Source organism: Tripterygium wilfordii, chromosome 22, assembly GCF_013401445.1.
Source record: "Tripterygium wilfordii isolate XIE 37 chromosome 22, ASM1340144v1, whole genome shotgun sequence".
NCBI lineage: Eukaryota > Viridiplantae > Streptophyta > Magnoliopsida > Celastrales > Celastraceae > Tripterygium > Tripterygium wilfordii.
This window is the reverse complement of record NC_052253.1, coordinates 10,875,077-10,890,101: the sequence shown is the minus strand read 5'-3', so window position 1 is coordinate 10,890,101 and position 15,025 is coordinate 10,875,077. Positions and strand designations below refer to the sequence as shown.

The following is a 15,025-nucleotide window of genomic DNA, read 5'->3' as shown; positions in this document are numbered from 1 at the left end:
TTTGTTAAATTTGTTTGCTTTTATTGTAGGAAAAATATGGTATTTGTGTTGTTATTTGAGATTGTTTGTAGTTTAATTGATATAGTATTGTTTGTAATTTTAGTGATTACATATTGTTTATATGTTTATGGTTAGCAATGAAAATTGGTGGTAAGTGTATATGTTCAGATTAGCATGTAAACAAATGATGTCTTAGGTGTTACTAATATGGAGGAAATAATATGGTTGTCTTATGGTATGATGTAGATTGGAGAATCTAATGATGTCACATTGGTATCAAAATACAAACTTTGGATTTCATGATCAATTTGATAATGAGGAAAATAGTAATACATCAATTTTATGGAGCCATGGTCCTGAAACAGATGTTGGTAGTTCATATCAGCAAGTATCAACATCCGTGAATCTAATCCCAGAAATGTGTAGTAATGAAGACGATAGTCACTTCGAGGGAGCAATTGCTAATAATGATTCTGAGTTCGTAGAAGAAGAGCAAGAAATGGAGTTTGATAATAGTGACGACGAGGAGGATGATGGTAACGCTGGGGTAAATATTGAGTCAACCATCGTGGATGAACATATGTACCTAAATTTACGTGATCGGGTACCAGAATTTGACGATGTTAGCCAATCAGATTATGTTGTATGTTGAGATTGGGATATGCACGAGAATAAAACATTTGATACAATGGCAGTAAATGAAGTACTTGATAACAAGAAACAGTTATTGCGGGCTGTGAAGATGTGGCACATTCAGAATAATTGTCAGTACAAGACACAACGCTCAAATTCAGATGCTATACAATTGAAATGTGTGAAAGAGCCAGTTTGCAATTGGTATCTTCGAGCTATGAAGAAGGAAAAGCTCAATATGTGGAAGATAACATTAATTAAAGGTCGACATACATGTACAAATACGTCTTTGCACCAAGGGCATCGTCAATTGGATTTAGAATTTATCGCAGAGGAAGTGCTACCTATTGTTAGAGCTGATTTGAAGCTAAATATTACAGCTATTCAGGCATTTGCTAGTTCTCAGCTGCAGTACCTGGTGTCGTACAAGAAAGCATGGAGAGCTAAACAAAAAGTTATCGAGAAATTATTTGGGACATTTGAAGCCTTGTACTAACTGCACTAGTTGAGAGGTGGAGACGTGAGACGCATACCTTTCACTTCTATGTTGGAGAGATGACTATAACACTGGAGGATGTTGCGGTTTTATTGGGTTTGAGGATCGATGGACCAGCTGTCACTGGAGGTAGTATTTATGATTGGGATGATGTGATGATGCAATTACTTGGTAGAGTTGCGAATATTGAAGAGATGGATGAGGCCTTCTTTGTCCTTATCCTGTTTATCGGTGAACTTTGGTGAAGACAATCCTCCAGCAGAAGATGCTCCTGAGGTGGTTTTGCAACAATATGCCAGAGCTTATATATTAGCCATGTTTGGGTGCATTCTATTCCCATTGACTATAGGTGATAGCATTCCATTCATTTACCTACCACTTTTATCTAACCTTCAGGAGACTAGCTCGTACAGTTGGGGCGGAGCAATACTTGCATGCTTATATCACAACTTGTTTCGAGGATATATGAGTACTACTCGTACAAGAGGTGGTTGTAACCTATTACTCAGGTACAAATATAGATAATGTTAGTTATTGCTACCATAATTATAATATTACAATAATTGAACTTTATAAGCATGCACTGCATATTTATCTAAACTTATATATGTTTGTCCATTTTAGTTGTGGTCCTGGGAGAGGTTGCACGTATGTCGACCACAGTTGCATACAGGGGCTTCATCTGCATTTGGTCTGGATGAGTAACCCCGCCCACTTGGTGCAGGTAATAAGCATGAGAATAAATATATGTATTAATTCATGACTATAAATTAAATAATACTAACTTTATTTGTATGTTTTATCTTTATAGTTGGCGTGGACGATGCACATATAGAAGGAATCCAAGACAAGTTCTTACATTTGCTAGAGATAAGCTAGATCAGCAAGAACCGAATCAGGTACAGTGGATGTCATATACAGCTGGGAGATTGACGGATGCACCAGTAGTATGTATTGACGGTAGTAGAATCTGGAGAGCTGTAATCCATTGATTTGTTTTGAGATTGTGGAGTTCCAATTCCCAGATTGTGTTATGAGACAATTTGGTATATCCCAACATATACCAACTCCAGTGGATACGAACTCAGAATTACATGATTTGACTAGGAGAGGGCGTGATAATGTGGATTGGGTGGCGAAGAACGTGACATGGTTGACATATTGGGATGATAGACTATCTCAAATCGCGCAAGAGCGATTCCTCACATGAGCGTTGACGAGTATATGCACTAGAATAACTCTATCACTTGACGGGTTATTAGTGCTCCATCGACAGTTAGGACACAAACAGCTTTGGAGTATGCACCACGGGGGAGTCGATTACGACGAGTGGTAAATACGAAAACAATTACTTCATTTTTTTTTATGGAACATAATAGAACTTATAATTTAATATATATTTATGCATGTTTATTTGGCATTAGAGGGAGCAAAAAAAGTTGTTGCTGCAATTAATGACTCTACTACAGCCATTGCAAATAATTGGTTGGGAAATTGCCGTGACATTTTAGACAAGGTTGGTGAGGAACACCAATTTGAAGAGATTATAGGCCTTGATGTTGAAGCTACGCCCCAGCATGGTCGTAGATATCCTGTAGGTCCATCATACCGACGTAGTCACATTCCCCGTGCAACTAACTTTACTATGCATCCATCTCAGTTGACGCAGGATGAGATCGGTCCATCCACTACTCCCGCTGCATGGAGTAGGCACAAGACCATATGACATTTTATGTATTCATTTTAACTGTTTATATTGGCTCAAATGGTCACTCTATTACATATATTGTTGCCATTGATGGTTTATTTTCATTTTCCGTTGCTGTTGGATTATAATTATTTGTCTTGTGGATTTCAATTTTATCAACGTTTTGTTAGTGTATTTTGCTCATTCATGCCATCAAAGATGGTGTGAATGAGCAAAAATGGTTAATCACGCCGACAGTGTAGGCGTGATTATCCTTTTACCTATTTTTGACGTCATATTTGATGGCGTGAATGGTAAAAAATAGATCCCGCTATCGTAGATGGTGTGATCGTATAAATTAAACTTTCACCAAAGCATGTTATGATTCGTACGGCATATTTAGTTAGTTTCACAACTCATAATTAATTTATTGTTGTTTAAGTATGTACGTTCCTTGTATCTCATTTGTTAACCTGGATAATATTCAATTTCTGCCAGCACTTCCAATTAGCAATGTGGAATGGTGACCCTACTGGAGTGCCATTCGCCAAAGAATATGGATGGCCGCAAATGACTTTGTTTTTGTGATGCAGTTAATAAAATCAGAAAGATAAAACATAACGATTTATTGAATGCGTTATATGCACGTGAGCGTTTGAGGGAAGTGTGGGGACGAAATGACATTGAGATTGTCAACGAGCAATCATGAAGTCACGCCATTTGGATTCTCAAAGACTACTCGCTTGTTAAGGTATATGGGTCAAAGGTAATGTAATTGAAATACTTTTTAAAAAAAAAAAATCCTTTTTTCATAATTTTTTAGTTGTCTTTAATTTCATTTTCCAACAGGGTTGAAATGCAATCTTACCGGATGAGGTTGACCAGTGACCACTAGTTATCTGCTCCCTTCAGACATGGGCCAGTTACTCATCTTGAAATTCCCTTGTCCAAAGAACATGGATGACTACAGTTAATACACTTAGAGTGTGTTTGGATTGAGGGATTTGGGGGGAAGGGAAGAGAAGGGAGGGGAGGGGGAGGGGAGGGGGAGGGAAGGGAAGAGAGGGGAAGGGAGACTATTTTTCCCTCTCCCATGTTTGGATAGATAAAAAAAAGAAGGAAAAAAAATTTGTTTAATTTACTAATTTATCCTTATTTTTATGTTAAAATATTATGTACAAGGGTAAAATAGATATTTAACTTACAAATGACTTAATTAGTAATCATTTCCCTCCAAATGACTCCATTTTGGAGAGAGAGAATTTTAACAAAAATTTAATGAAATCTTCCTCCCAAATCCCCTCAAATCCCTCCCCTTCATTTTTAATAAACTATCCAAACAAGGGAATTGGAAGGAAACTCTATTTCCCTTCCTTTCCCTTCCCTCCAAATCCCTCAATCCAAACACACTCTTAATTAGATAAAACCTAACTATTTATTGAATGTGTTACACGTACGTGATCATTTGTTTACTATGAGTGTCTTGAGGAGATTGACAATTTCAGTGTTTTGTACGGTCATTCATAGTAGACGAATGGATCACGTACGTCTAACACATCCATTTATTTAAAAGTAATGTTGGTAAATAAATACTTTAGCTATTGATATAAGCTTCATTTATTTAAGCCTACAGTAGTAAGAATTATTCAAACATTTTTAGTATTTATGTTGCTGTGCCAAATTATCAATCTTTCTCTTTACATGGTCGGTTTTCTTGCATCAATTTTTATTTATTGATAATCAATCTTACTCTAAGAGCTCTCGAACTTATTTATATTGGTATTTGGAAACGAAAATTGAAGATTATTTGGACAGAAAAGTAAGAATTAATTGGTTAAATCAAGGAAAAAAAAACAATGGTTGAGAAACAAACTCTTAATAAGATGATCTTTCTCCTTCATTATTCTTCCCTCCTGATTCCACACAAGTTTGACCATTTCACAATCTCTCTTTCTCCCCAAATCTGCTATGTGAAAATTCCTTCAACAAAAATTGAATCACATTGATTCTCTAATGGGGTCGGCTACCAGCGATGATTCAAATAAATGGATGCTAGAAAGCATTCAGATTGACAAAATGGTTGATGTAAATATTGATGATGATTCAAGCAGCAGCATTGCATCCAAAACCGCTAATGAGACATCTTTCAGGAGGACAATTAGTAATGTAAGGAAGAGAAGTGGACCTCTTCCTCCACGACCAAAGATGGATAGGACGGCGTCTTGTGCTGCGAAGGGGCTTCAAAGTTTGCGGTTCCTCGATAGGACAGTCACAGGGAAGGAAATGGACGCGTGGAGATCCATCGAGAGGCGGTTTTTTCAATATGCAATTGATGGGAGGCTCTATAGGGACAAATTCGGGGTCTGCATTGGTGAATATCATGCTTTCATTGTACTTTTCTTATAGATAATGCATGTTGTTTGCATTCTTTCATGGCCTAGTTACATTTTGAAACGTTTTGGTTTTCTTCTTTTTTTTTTAGGAATGGGAGATTCCAAGGAATTTGCAGGGGAAATTTTTGATGCCATTGCTAGGCGGAAGGGAATAGACGCGACACAAGGTATAAACAAGGATCAAGTCAAAATGTTTTGGGAAGATATGACTAAAAGAGATCTTGATTCTCGACTTCAAATTTTTTTCGACATGTAAGAAACCTTATTTTTTCTGCTCTCTTTTACGTGCACATTCATGAATCAAAGATTCAAGAATTGGTGAATTTGTTGTCCTTTCAGGTGTGACAAAAATGGGGATGGGAAGTTGTCAGAGGATGAAGTGAAAGAGGTGAGGATTCAGACATTGTAAACTATTTCTTTTCTCTTTATGGTGACAAAACCAATTTCTCATAACTTGGAATGCATTAAAAAAGGTTATACTGTTGAGTGCATCTGCAAACAAGCTCTCAAATCTGAAACAGCAAGCGGAGACATACGCGTCTTTAATCATGGAAGAGCTTGACCCTGATCACAATGGATATATAGAGGTCGGAGTTTCATTCGAGATCGATTAATTTTTCAACTTCGGCTTCAAATTTTATTCTGTTGTTCTAATATTGTATGTTTTGTGACAGATGTGCCACCTTGAAGCTCTAATGAGAGGAATGGTGGGTAATGAAGATGGTAAAAAGCTCAATACCAAGACACATACTCTCACAAGAGCTATGATTCCGAAAAGATACAGAACTCCTGTTAGCAGATTCTTTTCCTTAACCATAGAATTACTGCATGAGAACTGGAGAAGAATTTGGGTTGTTGCATTGTGGTTAGTGATAAACGCGGTCCTTTTCATTTGGAAGTTTAAGGAGTTTGAGAAATCGGTGACATTCCAAATCTCTGGTTCCTGTGTCTGCCTTGCCAAAGGTTCTGCTGAGGCGCTTAAGCTCAATATGGCTCTCATTTTAGTACCTGTGTGTAGAAAAACTCTAACAATGCTTAGATCAACATTTCTCAATAACTTCGTACCTTTTGATGACCATATAAACTTCCACAAGGTGATTGCACTAGGAATTGTGATCGAAACTGTTATTCACACAGCAGCGCATATGCTTTGTAATTTTCAGAGAATGAGTTCATACCCAAGAGATAAATTCATGGAACTTGTTGGTCCCGCATTCCATTACAAGCCGCCAACATATATATCCTTTATAGAATCCGTTCCAGGTGCAACTGGGATTTTTATGATCATTATAATGGCCTTTTCGTTCACGCTGGCGACGAGCTATTTCAGAAGGAACATAGTCAAGTTACCAGGGATTTTTCACAATTTGGCAGGGTTTAACTCCTTCTGGTATGCGCATCATTTGCTTGCTGTGGCCTATCTCCTGCTATTAATGCATGGCTACTACTTAATTATTGAGAAGCCATGGTATACGAAGACGGTAAGGGCCAATTTACAGTAATTTTTATGTATAATACAAAATAAATATCATTTTGACTCTCTTTTTTTGTGCAGACATGGATGTACCTTGCAGTACCAGTAACATGTTATGCTACAGAAAGATTAATCCTCACAAAGATTCAAGAACACTCGCATGGCGTTAATGTCATTAGGGTCTGTATTAACTTTCCTTGCATTCCTATTCAATCCCTAAATCAAGGTATGGAAACTTATCATTTTCTTTGAACATTTCAGGCAGTAATATATACTGGAAATGTTCTTGCACTTTACATGACCAAGCCTCCAGGATTCAAGTATAAAAGTGGCATGTATCTTTTCGTCAAGTGCCCGGATTTGTCAACTTTTGAATGGTAATGAACAAGAGTTCTCTATGAATAACTTGACACTGTAAAAAAAAATCCAAATTCAAGAACTCTAATTTGTTCTGTTGAATATAGGCATCCGTTCTCGATTACTTCTGCACCAGGAGATGATTACTTGAGTGTCCATATACGAACCTTGGGAGACTGGACTACAGAACTCAAGAATTTATTTGAAAAGGTGAAAAAATCATGCATTAGGCCTATGTCGTTCTTATTCATTTGTTGAATTCAACTTTTCTGCTAAACTTTCTTCTAACCATTAAAGAAAATTGCAGGTTTGTGAGCCTCCAGCAGCTAAACCCAGAAGGGGAAATCTAGTGAGACTCGAAACGAAAGCAATTTCGAGCCCAAATTTCGATAAAATACAAGCAGAGTAAGTGAAATCTACATGTCCATCTGCTTCTCAGAATTCATAACAACATGGAGTAAAGTAAAATCTGATCGCTTTATTAATTGAAATGCTGTAGATTTCCAAAGATCCTCGTCAAGGGACCATACGGAGCTCCAGCTCAGAATTTCAAGAAGTTTGACATATTACTGCTGGTTGGTCTAGGCATTGGAGCAACTCCATTCATCAGCATCATAAAAGATCTTCTTAACTACATCAAACCAAACGAATCCAGTACGGTAAGCCATTCAAGCGCACCAAATTTAATTAATGGTTTTAGTAACAGAGTTTTTGTGACAGGGCCAGTTAGCAGAGCAACCCACAAAGGGTCCTGAAAGAGCATACTTTTATTGGGTAACCAGGGAACAAGGCTCCTTTGAATGGTTCAAGGGTGTCATGGATGAAATCGCGGAGTACGATCACAATGTAAGCAATTTTAAGACTGGAAATATAACTAATAACATTGTTATCAAACTAAGCACTACGTTTGTTGGATTATAAATGTCCCAGCATATCATAGAAATGCACAACTACTTAACTAGTGTATATGAAGAAGGAGATGCTCGGTCTGCGCTCATCGCCATGGTGCAGAAACTACAACATGCTAAGAATGGGGTTGACATTGTGTCAGATAGCAGGGTAACATTATAATCCGAGTTCAAACAAACATAAATTTGAAACTCTTAACATGTTATTATCTTCTAATGTAATGTGTAATGCTGACAGATAAGAACACATTTTGCAAGACCAAACTGGAAGAAGGTGTTCTCTAATTTGGCAACGACACATCAGTCTTCTCGGATCGGTAACTAAGCCTAATTGTGATAAAACTGTAATAGCCATGAATAATATGTTGATAAGAGTGTATACAATAAGCCTAATTGTTTTTGTGTTCTGCAGGTGTTTTCTACTGTGGAAGTGCCACACTAACCAAACCACTGAAGCGTCTTTGCCAGGAATTTAGCTTGAATACTACGACTCGGTTCCAGTTTTACAAAGAGAACTTTTAGAGTAGCTAAAAACACACACAGACCAACCCTACATTAACTTGTATACATTAATCAAACAATATTGAATTCAGATACAGAGAGAGTTTACTTAGTCAAGATTCAATGAAGATTTCCACATGGATCTTAATTTTTAAAAATGTGTAGATGGTTTCTTTACAAAGACCTTTCTCTTATGCTGGACTCCAAAAGGGGTGAGCTCTCTATCACACACATCATGTCCATGCCAAACATGCCTGGGCAAGTACCGGCGAAAATAGAAATAATTCGAGCTGAGACGAGGTCCTTCTAATACCCGAACCTGCGCGAAACCCGGTCTCCAGTCATCATTTCCGGCCAACTTCAGGTATAGGTAGCAAACTTGTGAATCCACACATGGACCAGTCACTTGGAATTGATCAACATTACAGGCTTGAAATGGCTTTCTAGACACATCGTCTAGGACCACCGGCTGCAGTGGGTCTAGTTTTCTTACATGCTTTGAGTCAAGGTGGTGCACCACAATGTCGTTAGATTTTTTGTCTCCAAATCTGAGACTGACATGGTTCGAGGTATCTGCCCCTTTGGTGCATGTTGTTTCTATGGTGACCGCGTAGCTACAATTTCTCTGCAGAAAAAAAAAATTTCAAAAAAGAAAGTAAATTAGGTATGAGAAATGGGCTTCGGTGTGGGCCGTAATTCATTTGCTTACTTTCTTGGGCCTTCAAGCGGTTTCGGGTTACCAACTTATTAGTTACTACATGAAGCCATGGAGGTGCAAGCTGGTCCAACATAAATTGGGCCTGGACGGTGTGCTCTTTCTATGATCTAGTTCTTATTAATGGGCCTGCAAAGAGCTGGAATGCACGGCCCAATCTGAAAGGTCTCCTTGTCCCAGAAAATGGAAGAGGAGAGTTCAGGGAAAAAGAACAAAATAATGAATTTGGCTTCAATCTCTTGAAGAACATCACCCCAAAACATATAAATTCCTAAATTGATCGAGAAGATCAATTACAAGGCATTTTCCAAATCCCATACCAAAAAAATGAATGGGATTCCACCCACCCTTGTGCTTTACAAGGGTATTGATGTCTTAAGAGTATGTCCAACGAGTCTTTTAAAATGGATGAAGGGACCACTTTTTCAATATAAGTGCTCCAACGGGTACTCCAAATGATACCGAAAATAGGATATGAGGCTGGAATGATGTTAGAATATAAATTCTCCAAAATAAGTTTTTTTGTTAAAATAGGAGAAATTGGGTACGTGATTTGACAAGCTCTAACACCCCTAATGATCAGTTTTCAAATCTACGGCTACGAAAGGAGTGTGATGGGGGTGAGATCTGGGAAGGTCCCTCAATTACAAGCCTAATACAGAAAATCATGGTTACCTTATTTTCTGCAAGGCTGAGACTTTCACCTCCTGCAATTATGGCAAGCAAGAACGCACAGCATGTGAAGATAAACCCTTTAGACTTCTTAGTTGCCATTTTTTTCCTTAAAAGGAAACACAGAGATGGAGACAATCCCAAGTGTATATGATCATTGTTTCATTTATAGCATATTAGGTAACTCATAAATTCTTTCCTTCGCATGCTCAAAAGGAAAAATATTCTTAATACTCATGTTGTCCTATATGTTATTCCTTGACATCTCACTAATTATGCTCAATTTACTTTATCAGCATTGATTTTTCTCTTACCAAGGGTGAAGTAAAGCATCTGTGTTAATCTCACCCTTAAACACAAGATATTATATATATATATATATATATATATATATATGTATGTGTATTCTTCTATAGTGAATTCAACATGTCTTGTAGTTGATGTTTTAGTATTTCCTTTGTAAGTAAGCTTTTGTGGACAGCTTGTTTGCTTGAGACAAAATTGCGTCAATTGAGGTTTCTTTAACTATTAATATCAGATCTCATCTTCAGGGAAATGAAGAGAAACTATCACACTAACATGACACTACACATCATCTAACTCTAAAAATGACTTCTTGATAATGATAGACACCTCTCTGAATTGCTTTACTACCAAACACAGAAAAACTTTGAAAATGCATATCAGCTTCTTTTTTCTACTTTGATTTTGGTCCATAATCTCAAGTTAACTGTGATGAAAACTACTTTCAAAAAGACTTAAAACACCACTATTGAAGATAATTACTGGGGTTCTGATTTATGTTAGTTAGTTCTAATCGGTTTCTTAATTCGATTTAACGGACAAGTGATTGTTTGGTAAATCTAATTTCAAGTGTCTTGACTTGAGAAGAAAGGAGGTCAAAGGAAACTGTCTTTGACATCACTCTATGGTTGTTCTAACAACTGGTTTTAAAAATGACTATTGAAACTCAGTTTGAACTAGACAACTTCTGTCACCTAATCAACCCACCTCTCCTTATATATACCAATTGAGTCTCAACCTTTTATGAACACAAGAAAGTACTCTCAGCTTCACCCATTTTAACTTGCAATATCTCTTGGTCTTCTCTGAAAACAAAAAGAAGGCAGAGAGACAGAAAAGAAAAATGGGTGCTTTGCATTTTCAATCTCCAGTGTTTATGGGACTGATTCTCTTCTCATTTGTCACATTATGTCTCTTTCCTCAGCCTGCTCTTGCCATGACCAGACACTACAAGTTTGATGTATGTCACATACTGTCATGCAGTGTCATTATACAGTTAGACTACGTTGCGTTTTCTTTAATGCATTCTGTTGTTTTGTTTGTTTATTAAGGTTTCTGTGAAATTTTGCAGATCTTGTTGCAAAATGTGACGCGGCTTTGTCACACTAAGAGCATGGTGACGGTGAACGGGCAGTTTCCAGGTCCCCGCATTGTAGCTAGAGAGGGTGATCAACTCCTTATCAGAGTGATTAATCATGTTCAGAACAATATCTCCATCCATTGGTATACTTGCACATTCACTTGAAAAACAATTTTTAGATATTCAAATTGGAAGGAGGAATTTTTGGCTAAACTTTGATGGTGTCTATGAAACAGGCATGGCATTCGACAGCTTCAAAGCGGGTGGGCTGATGGACCAGCATATATAACTCAATGCCCTATACAAACAGGGCAGAGCTATGTGTACAACTACACCATTGTTGGCCAAAGAGGCACTCTCTGGTGGCATGCTCACATTTCATGGCTAAGATCAACTGTCTATGGTCCTATCATTATTCTTCCTAAGCGCGGAGTTCCTTATCCGTTTGAAAAACCTTATAAAGAAGTCCCCATCATCTTTGGTACAAATTTATATAAAGCTAACCATTAACTTGCTATTGAAATTCAAAACTGTTTTAACTTAATTGGTTATGTTTACAATTGCAGGAGAGTGGTTCAATGCAGATACAGAGGCAGTCGTCAATCAGGCTCTCCAAACTGGTGGAGGCCCAAATGTCTCTGATGCCTATACCATCAATGGACTTCCAGGGCCATTGTACAATTGTTCTGCCAAAGGTATCAAATCATTTGTATAAATTGTTCTAAGAAAGAGCAACAAAGACAGAGTATAATTATGTTATGTATGTCTTTGGCAGACACATTTAAGCTGAAGGTGAAGCCAGGGAAGACTTATCTTCTTCGCCTGATCAACGCTGCACTCAACGACGAGCTTTTCTTCAGCATAGCTAACCACACCCTAACAGTCGTTGATGCGGATGCTGTTTATGTCAAACCTTTTGAAACTGAAATACTTCTAATTGCTCCTGGACAGACCACAAATGTGCTTCTTAAGACCAAACCTCACTTCCCCAATGCCACCTTCTTCATGGAAGCAAGACCATATGCGACAGGACTTGGCACTTTTGACAATTCAACTGTTGCTGGCATTGTAGAATATGAAGCCCCATCTCATACCCTTCACTCCAGCTTCTCTATCAAAAAACTTCCACTCTTTAAACCTGTTTTGCCTCCTCTAAATGACACTTCCTTTGCTACAAACTTCACTAACAGACTTCGAAGCTTAGCGAGTTCACAATATCCTGCCAATGTGCCCCAAAAGGTAGATAAGCAGTTTTTCTTCACTGTAAGCCTTGGAACTAATCCCTGCCCAAGTAACCAAACCTGCCAAGGACCTAATGGAACAATGTTTGCAGCTTCAGTTAACAATGTTTCTTTTGCAATGCCAAGTACTGCTCTGCTTCAAGCTCACCATTTTGGGCTATCAAATAGTGTATACTCCTCTAATTTTCCTACTCGCCCCGTGCCATTTAACTACACCGGAACACCACCAAATAATACAATGGTAGGAAATGGAACAAAGCTACTAGTGATTCCTTTTAACACTAGTGTGGAGTTAATTATGCAGGATACTAGCATACTTGGTGCTGAGAGCCATCCTCTTCATCTCCACGGATTCAATTTCTTCGTCGTTGGTCAAGGTTTTGGGAATTTTGATCCGAAAAAGGACCCTGCAAACTTCAATCTTGTTGATCCAGTGGAAAGGAACACTGTTGGTGTGCCTTCCGGTGGTTGGGTGGCCATTCGGTTTCTAGCGGACAATCCAGGTTGGTATCACTTTGTGTAAACTGTTATGCTCAAGTAACAATTTAAATTTTTTTAAGGATTCTGTCAATTTGTGTGTATTGCAAGAAACTTTTCCTGATATTGTTGGTGAAAAAACAGGAGTATGGTTCATGCATTGCCATCTTGAAGTCCACACTAGCTGGGGTTTGAAGATGGCTTGGGTTGTTCTGGATGGAAATCTTCCCAACCAGAAGTTGCTTCCACCACCAGCTGATCTTCCCAAGTGTTGACATCTGCGCTACTTCTGTTGGTCACTCTGACCATAAATTGTTTTGTTTTGTTTTCATTTCTTTGAAGAGAATAACATTTTTTTTATTGAATTTTGACCCATTTTTAAGCATTTGCTACTGGGTTAATCATCTTTGATAATTGTCGTCCTTTTGGCTTAATAAGATTCTGGAAGCAATCTGAAAATGTCGATTCTCTCAATGATAATTATACAAACTTCTGATGAGCAACTAGCTTGCGGAAAGCATCGAATTCCCGGCAGGGCTTCTCTTGTTGTTTCTTGTTCCTTAGACACCTACCACCATAATTATTCCATCAACAACTGTGATTTGCTAATAAAAACAAAGAGTACCAACAACTATGATTCTTTTTTGTTTTATTTTATGAATAACAACTATGATTCATTTATAAATACCATTGCACAGACCATTACTTGCAGTTCAAGTTCTGTAACCATGGATTCCTCCAAAACCCTTCTCCTTCTAGCCCTCCTCATAACTTCTTTATCAGTTCAATCAGCCTCAGCAAACCTGAAGCTCTTTAGAGAGTACATCGGAGCTGAAGACAAGGGCGTTACGTTCTCAGACATACCGATTAATCCTGAAGTTGAAGTTCACTTCATTCTATCCTTTGCCATTGACTACACAACCTCATCTTCCTCTGTATCTCCAACGGATGGCAATTTCAAAGTGTATTGGGACACAGAAAACCTCTCCCCTTCTCATGTTTCTTTCATCAAAGCTCGCCATCCTAATGTCAAGATAGCCATGAGTCTTGGAGGAGACACAATATCCAAAGACAAACCAGTTTATTTTCAGCCCATATCAGTCAAGTCTTGGGTTAGAAATGCCATCAAATCCATAACAAAGATTGTAGAAGAGTATGATTTGGATGGAATCGACATCGACTACGAACACTTCAATGCAGATGAAGATACATTTGCTGAATGTATTGGGCAGCTTCTCTTCCACCTCAAACAAGGACGCGTCGTCTCATTTGCATCAATAGCACCATATGAAAATAGTACTGTGCAGCTACATTACTCGACTCTGTGGAGAAAGTACAGTCATCTAATCGACTATGTAAACTTCCAGTTTTATGCCTATGATAAAGGGACAACAGTTCCTCAGTTCATGAAATATTTTGAGACACAGAGCTCCAATTATGGAGGTGGTAAAGTGTTGGTGAGCTTGGGAACTGATGGAAGTGGGGGCTTATCTCCAGAAAAAGGGTTTTTTGATGCCTGCAATATGCTTAAAGAATTGAACAAACTTAATGGGATATTTATATGGTCAGCAGATGACTCCAAGAGTGCTGGGTTTCCTTATGAGAAGGAATCACTAAACCTTTTGGCCAGCTTAAACTAGGCTCTCTCTGTCTCTCAAGTTCTGATTTATTGATCTTTGTTGGTGACCAATTGTCTACATAAAAGGGTGATCTTGGAGCCATTTATGCTTTGTAAAGCCATTGATTTACCTCGTGAACTGTGTCTTTTGATTACTAAGATAATATTGAACAAAACATATTATTGTAGTGAGCAAAATCTACACTGGCCGAACACTCCAAAATAAACTTCTGATTTGTTCGGCTGGAGCTACGTTGGACAAAGTTCAGTGAATGTGATGACTGTGGTTTGACCGCAAACGCTCTCATGCTTAAATTAGTCTCAAGATCAATTACCAACATGTAATCACAAAGCAGTGTTTAAAATATTGATCCTCTTAATCTGTTCGATATGTTAGGATTCATATTAAATCTCTGATTTAGCGGTCGGTCACTGTTGGAGGGATCGTTTATTGTCTCGTCCATATTCT

The 15,025-nt window shown here is 38.0% G+C and overlaps 4 protein-coding genes across 4 annotated transcripts; 3 read left to right on the top strand and 1 right to left on the bottom strand.

Moving 5' to 3' along the window:
• The first annotated feature begins 4,829 nt into the window (after window positions 1-4,829).
• Window positions 4,830-8,584, top strand: LOC119992059 (putative respiratory burst oxidase homolog protein H). Its single transcript, XM_038838670.1, has 14 exons — window positions 4,830-5,187; window positions 5,299-5,461; window positions 5,549-5,597; window positions 5,683-5,796; window positions 5,884-6,690; window positions 6,765-6,863; window positions 6,945-7,060; window positions 7,148-7,250; window positions 7,348-7,445; window positions 7,540-7,699; window positions 7,767-7,886; window positions 7,971-8,099; window positions 8,187-8,265; window positions 8,361-8,584. The coding sequence occupies exons 1-14, from the start codon at window positions 4,830-4,832 to the stop codon at window positions 8,468-8,470; spliced, it is 2,505 nt and encodes an 834-aa protein (XP_038694598.1). The 3' UTR covers window positions 8,471-8,584.
• LOC119992063 (embryo-specific protein ATS3A-like) lies at window positions 8,467-9,969 on the bottom strand. Its single transcript, XM_038838674.1, has 2 exons — window positions 9,840-9,969; window positions 8,467-9,074 (listed from the first exon to the last, which is right to left on the bottom strand). The coding sequence occupies exons 1-2, from the start codon at window positions 9,936-9,938 to the stop codon at window positions 8,601-8,603; spliced, it is 573 nt and encodes a 190-aa protein (XP_038694602.1). The 5' UTR covers window positions 9,939-9,969; the 3' UTR covers window positions 8,467-8,600.
• A 932-nt stretch (window positions 9,970-10,901) lies between these two features.
• On the top strand, window positions 10,902-13,480 carry LOC119992060 (laccase-17-like). The gene is made up of 6 exons (XM_038838671.1): window positions 10,902-11,100; window positions 11,212-11,363; window positions 11,457-11,701; window positions 11,787-11,915; window positions 11,996-12,964; window positions 13,083-13,480. Exons 1-6 carry the CDS (start codon window positions 10,984-10,986, stop codon window positions 13,211-13,213), a joined length of 1,743 nt encoding a protein of 580 aa, XP_038694599.1. The 5' UTR covers window positions 10,902-10,983; the 3' UTR covers window positions 13,214-13,480.
• Window positions 13,481-13,666: 186 nt separating this feature from the next.
• On the top strand, window positions 13,667-14,578 carry LOC119992062 (chitinase 2-like). The gene has a single exon (XM_038838673.1). The coding sequence runs from the start codon at window positions 13,667-13,669 to the stop codon at window positions 14,576-14,578; it is 912 nt and encodes a 303-aa protein (XP_038694601.1).
• Window positions 14,579-15,025: the final 447 nt, after the last annotated feature.

Excerpts from the sequence above, each read along its gene's own strand:
- LOC119992059 (XM_038838670.1), top strand. The coding sequence starts at position 4,830 with ATGGGGTCGGCTACCAGCGATGATTCAAATAAATGGATGCTAGAAAGC. Across the intron at positions 5,797-5,883 it reads ATCACAATGGATATATAGAG|ATGTGCCACCTTGAAGCTCT; the intron begins GTCGGAGTTTCA and ends GTTTTGTGACAG. Across the intron at positions 7,446-7,539 it reads TTCGATAAAATACAAGCAGA|ATTTCCAAAGATCCTCGTCA; the intron begins GTAAGTGAAATC and ends GAAATGCTGTAG.
- LOC119992063 (XM_038838674.1), bottom strand. The coding sequence starts at position 9,938 with ATGGCAACTAAGAAGTCTAAAGGGTTTATCTTCACATGCTGTGCGTTC. Across the intron at positions 9,075-9,839 it reads TCAGCCTTGCAGAAAATAAG|AGAAATTGTAGCTACGCGGT; the intron begins GTAACCATGATT and ends TTTTTTCTGCAG.
- LOC119992060 (XM_038838671.1), top strand. The coding sequence starts at position 10,984 with ATGGGTGCTTTGCATTTTCAATCTCCAGTGTTTATGGGACTGATTCTC. Across the intron at positions 11,101-11,211 it reads CCAGACACTACAAGTTTGAT|ATCTTGTTGCAAAATGTGAC; the intron begins GTATGTCACATA and ends GAAATTTTGCAG. Across the intron at positions 11,364-11,456 it reads AACAATATCTCCATCCATTG|GCATGGCATTCGACAGCTTC; the intron begins GTATACTTGCAC and ends TCTATGAAACAG.
- LOC119992062 (XM_038838673.1), top strand. The coding sequence starts at position 13,667 with ATGGATTCCTCCAAAACCCTTCTCCTTCTAGCCCTCCTCATAACTTCT.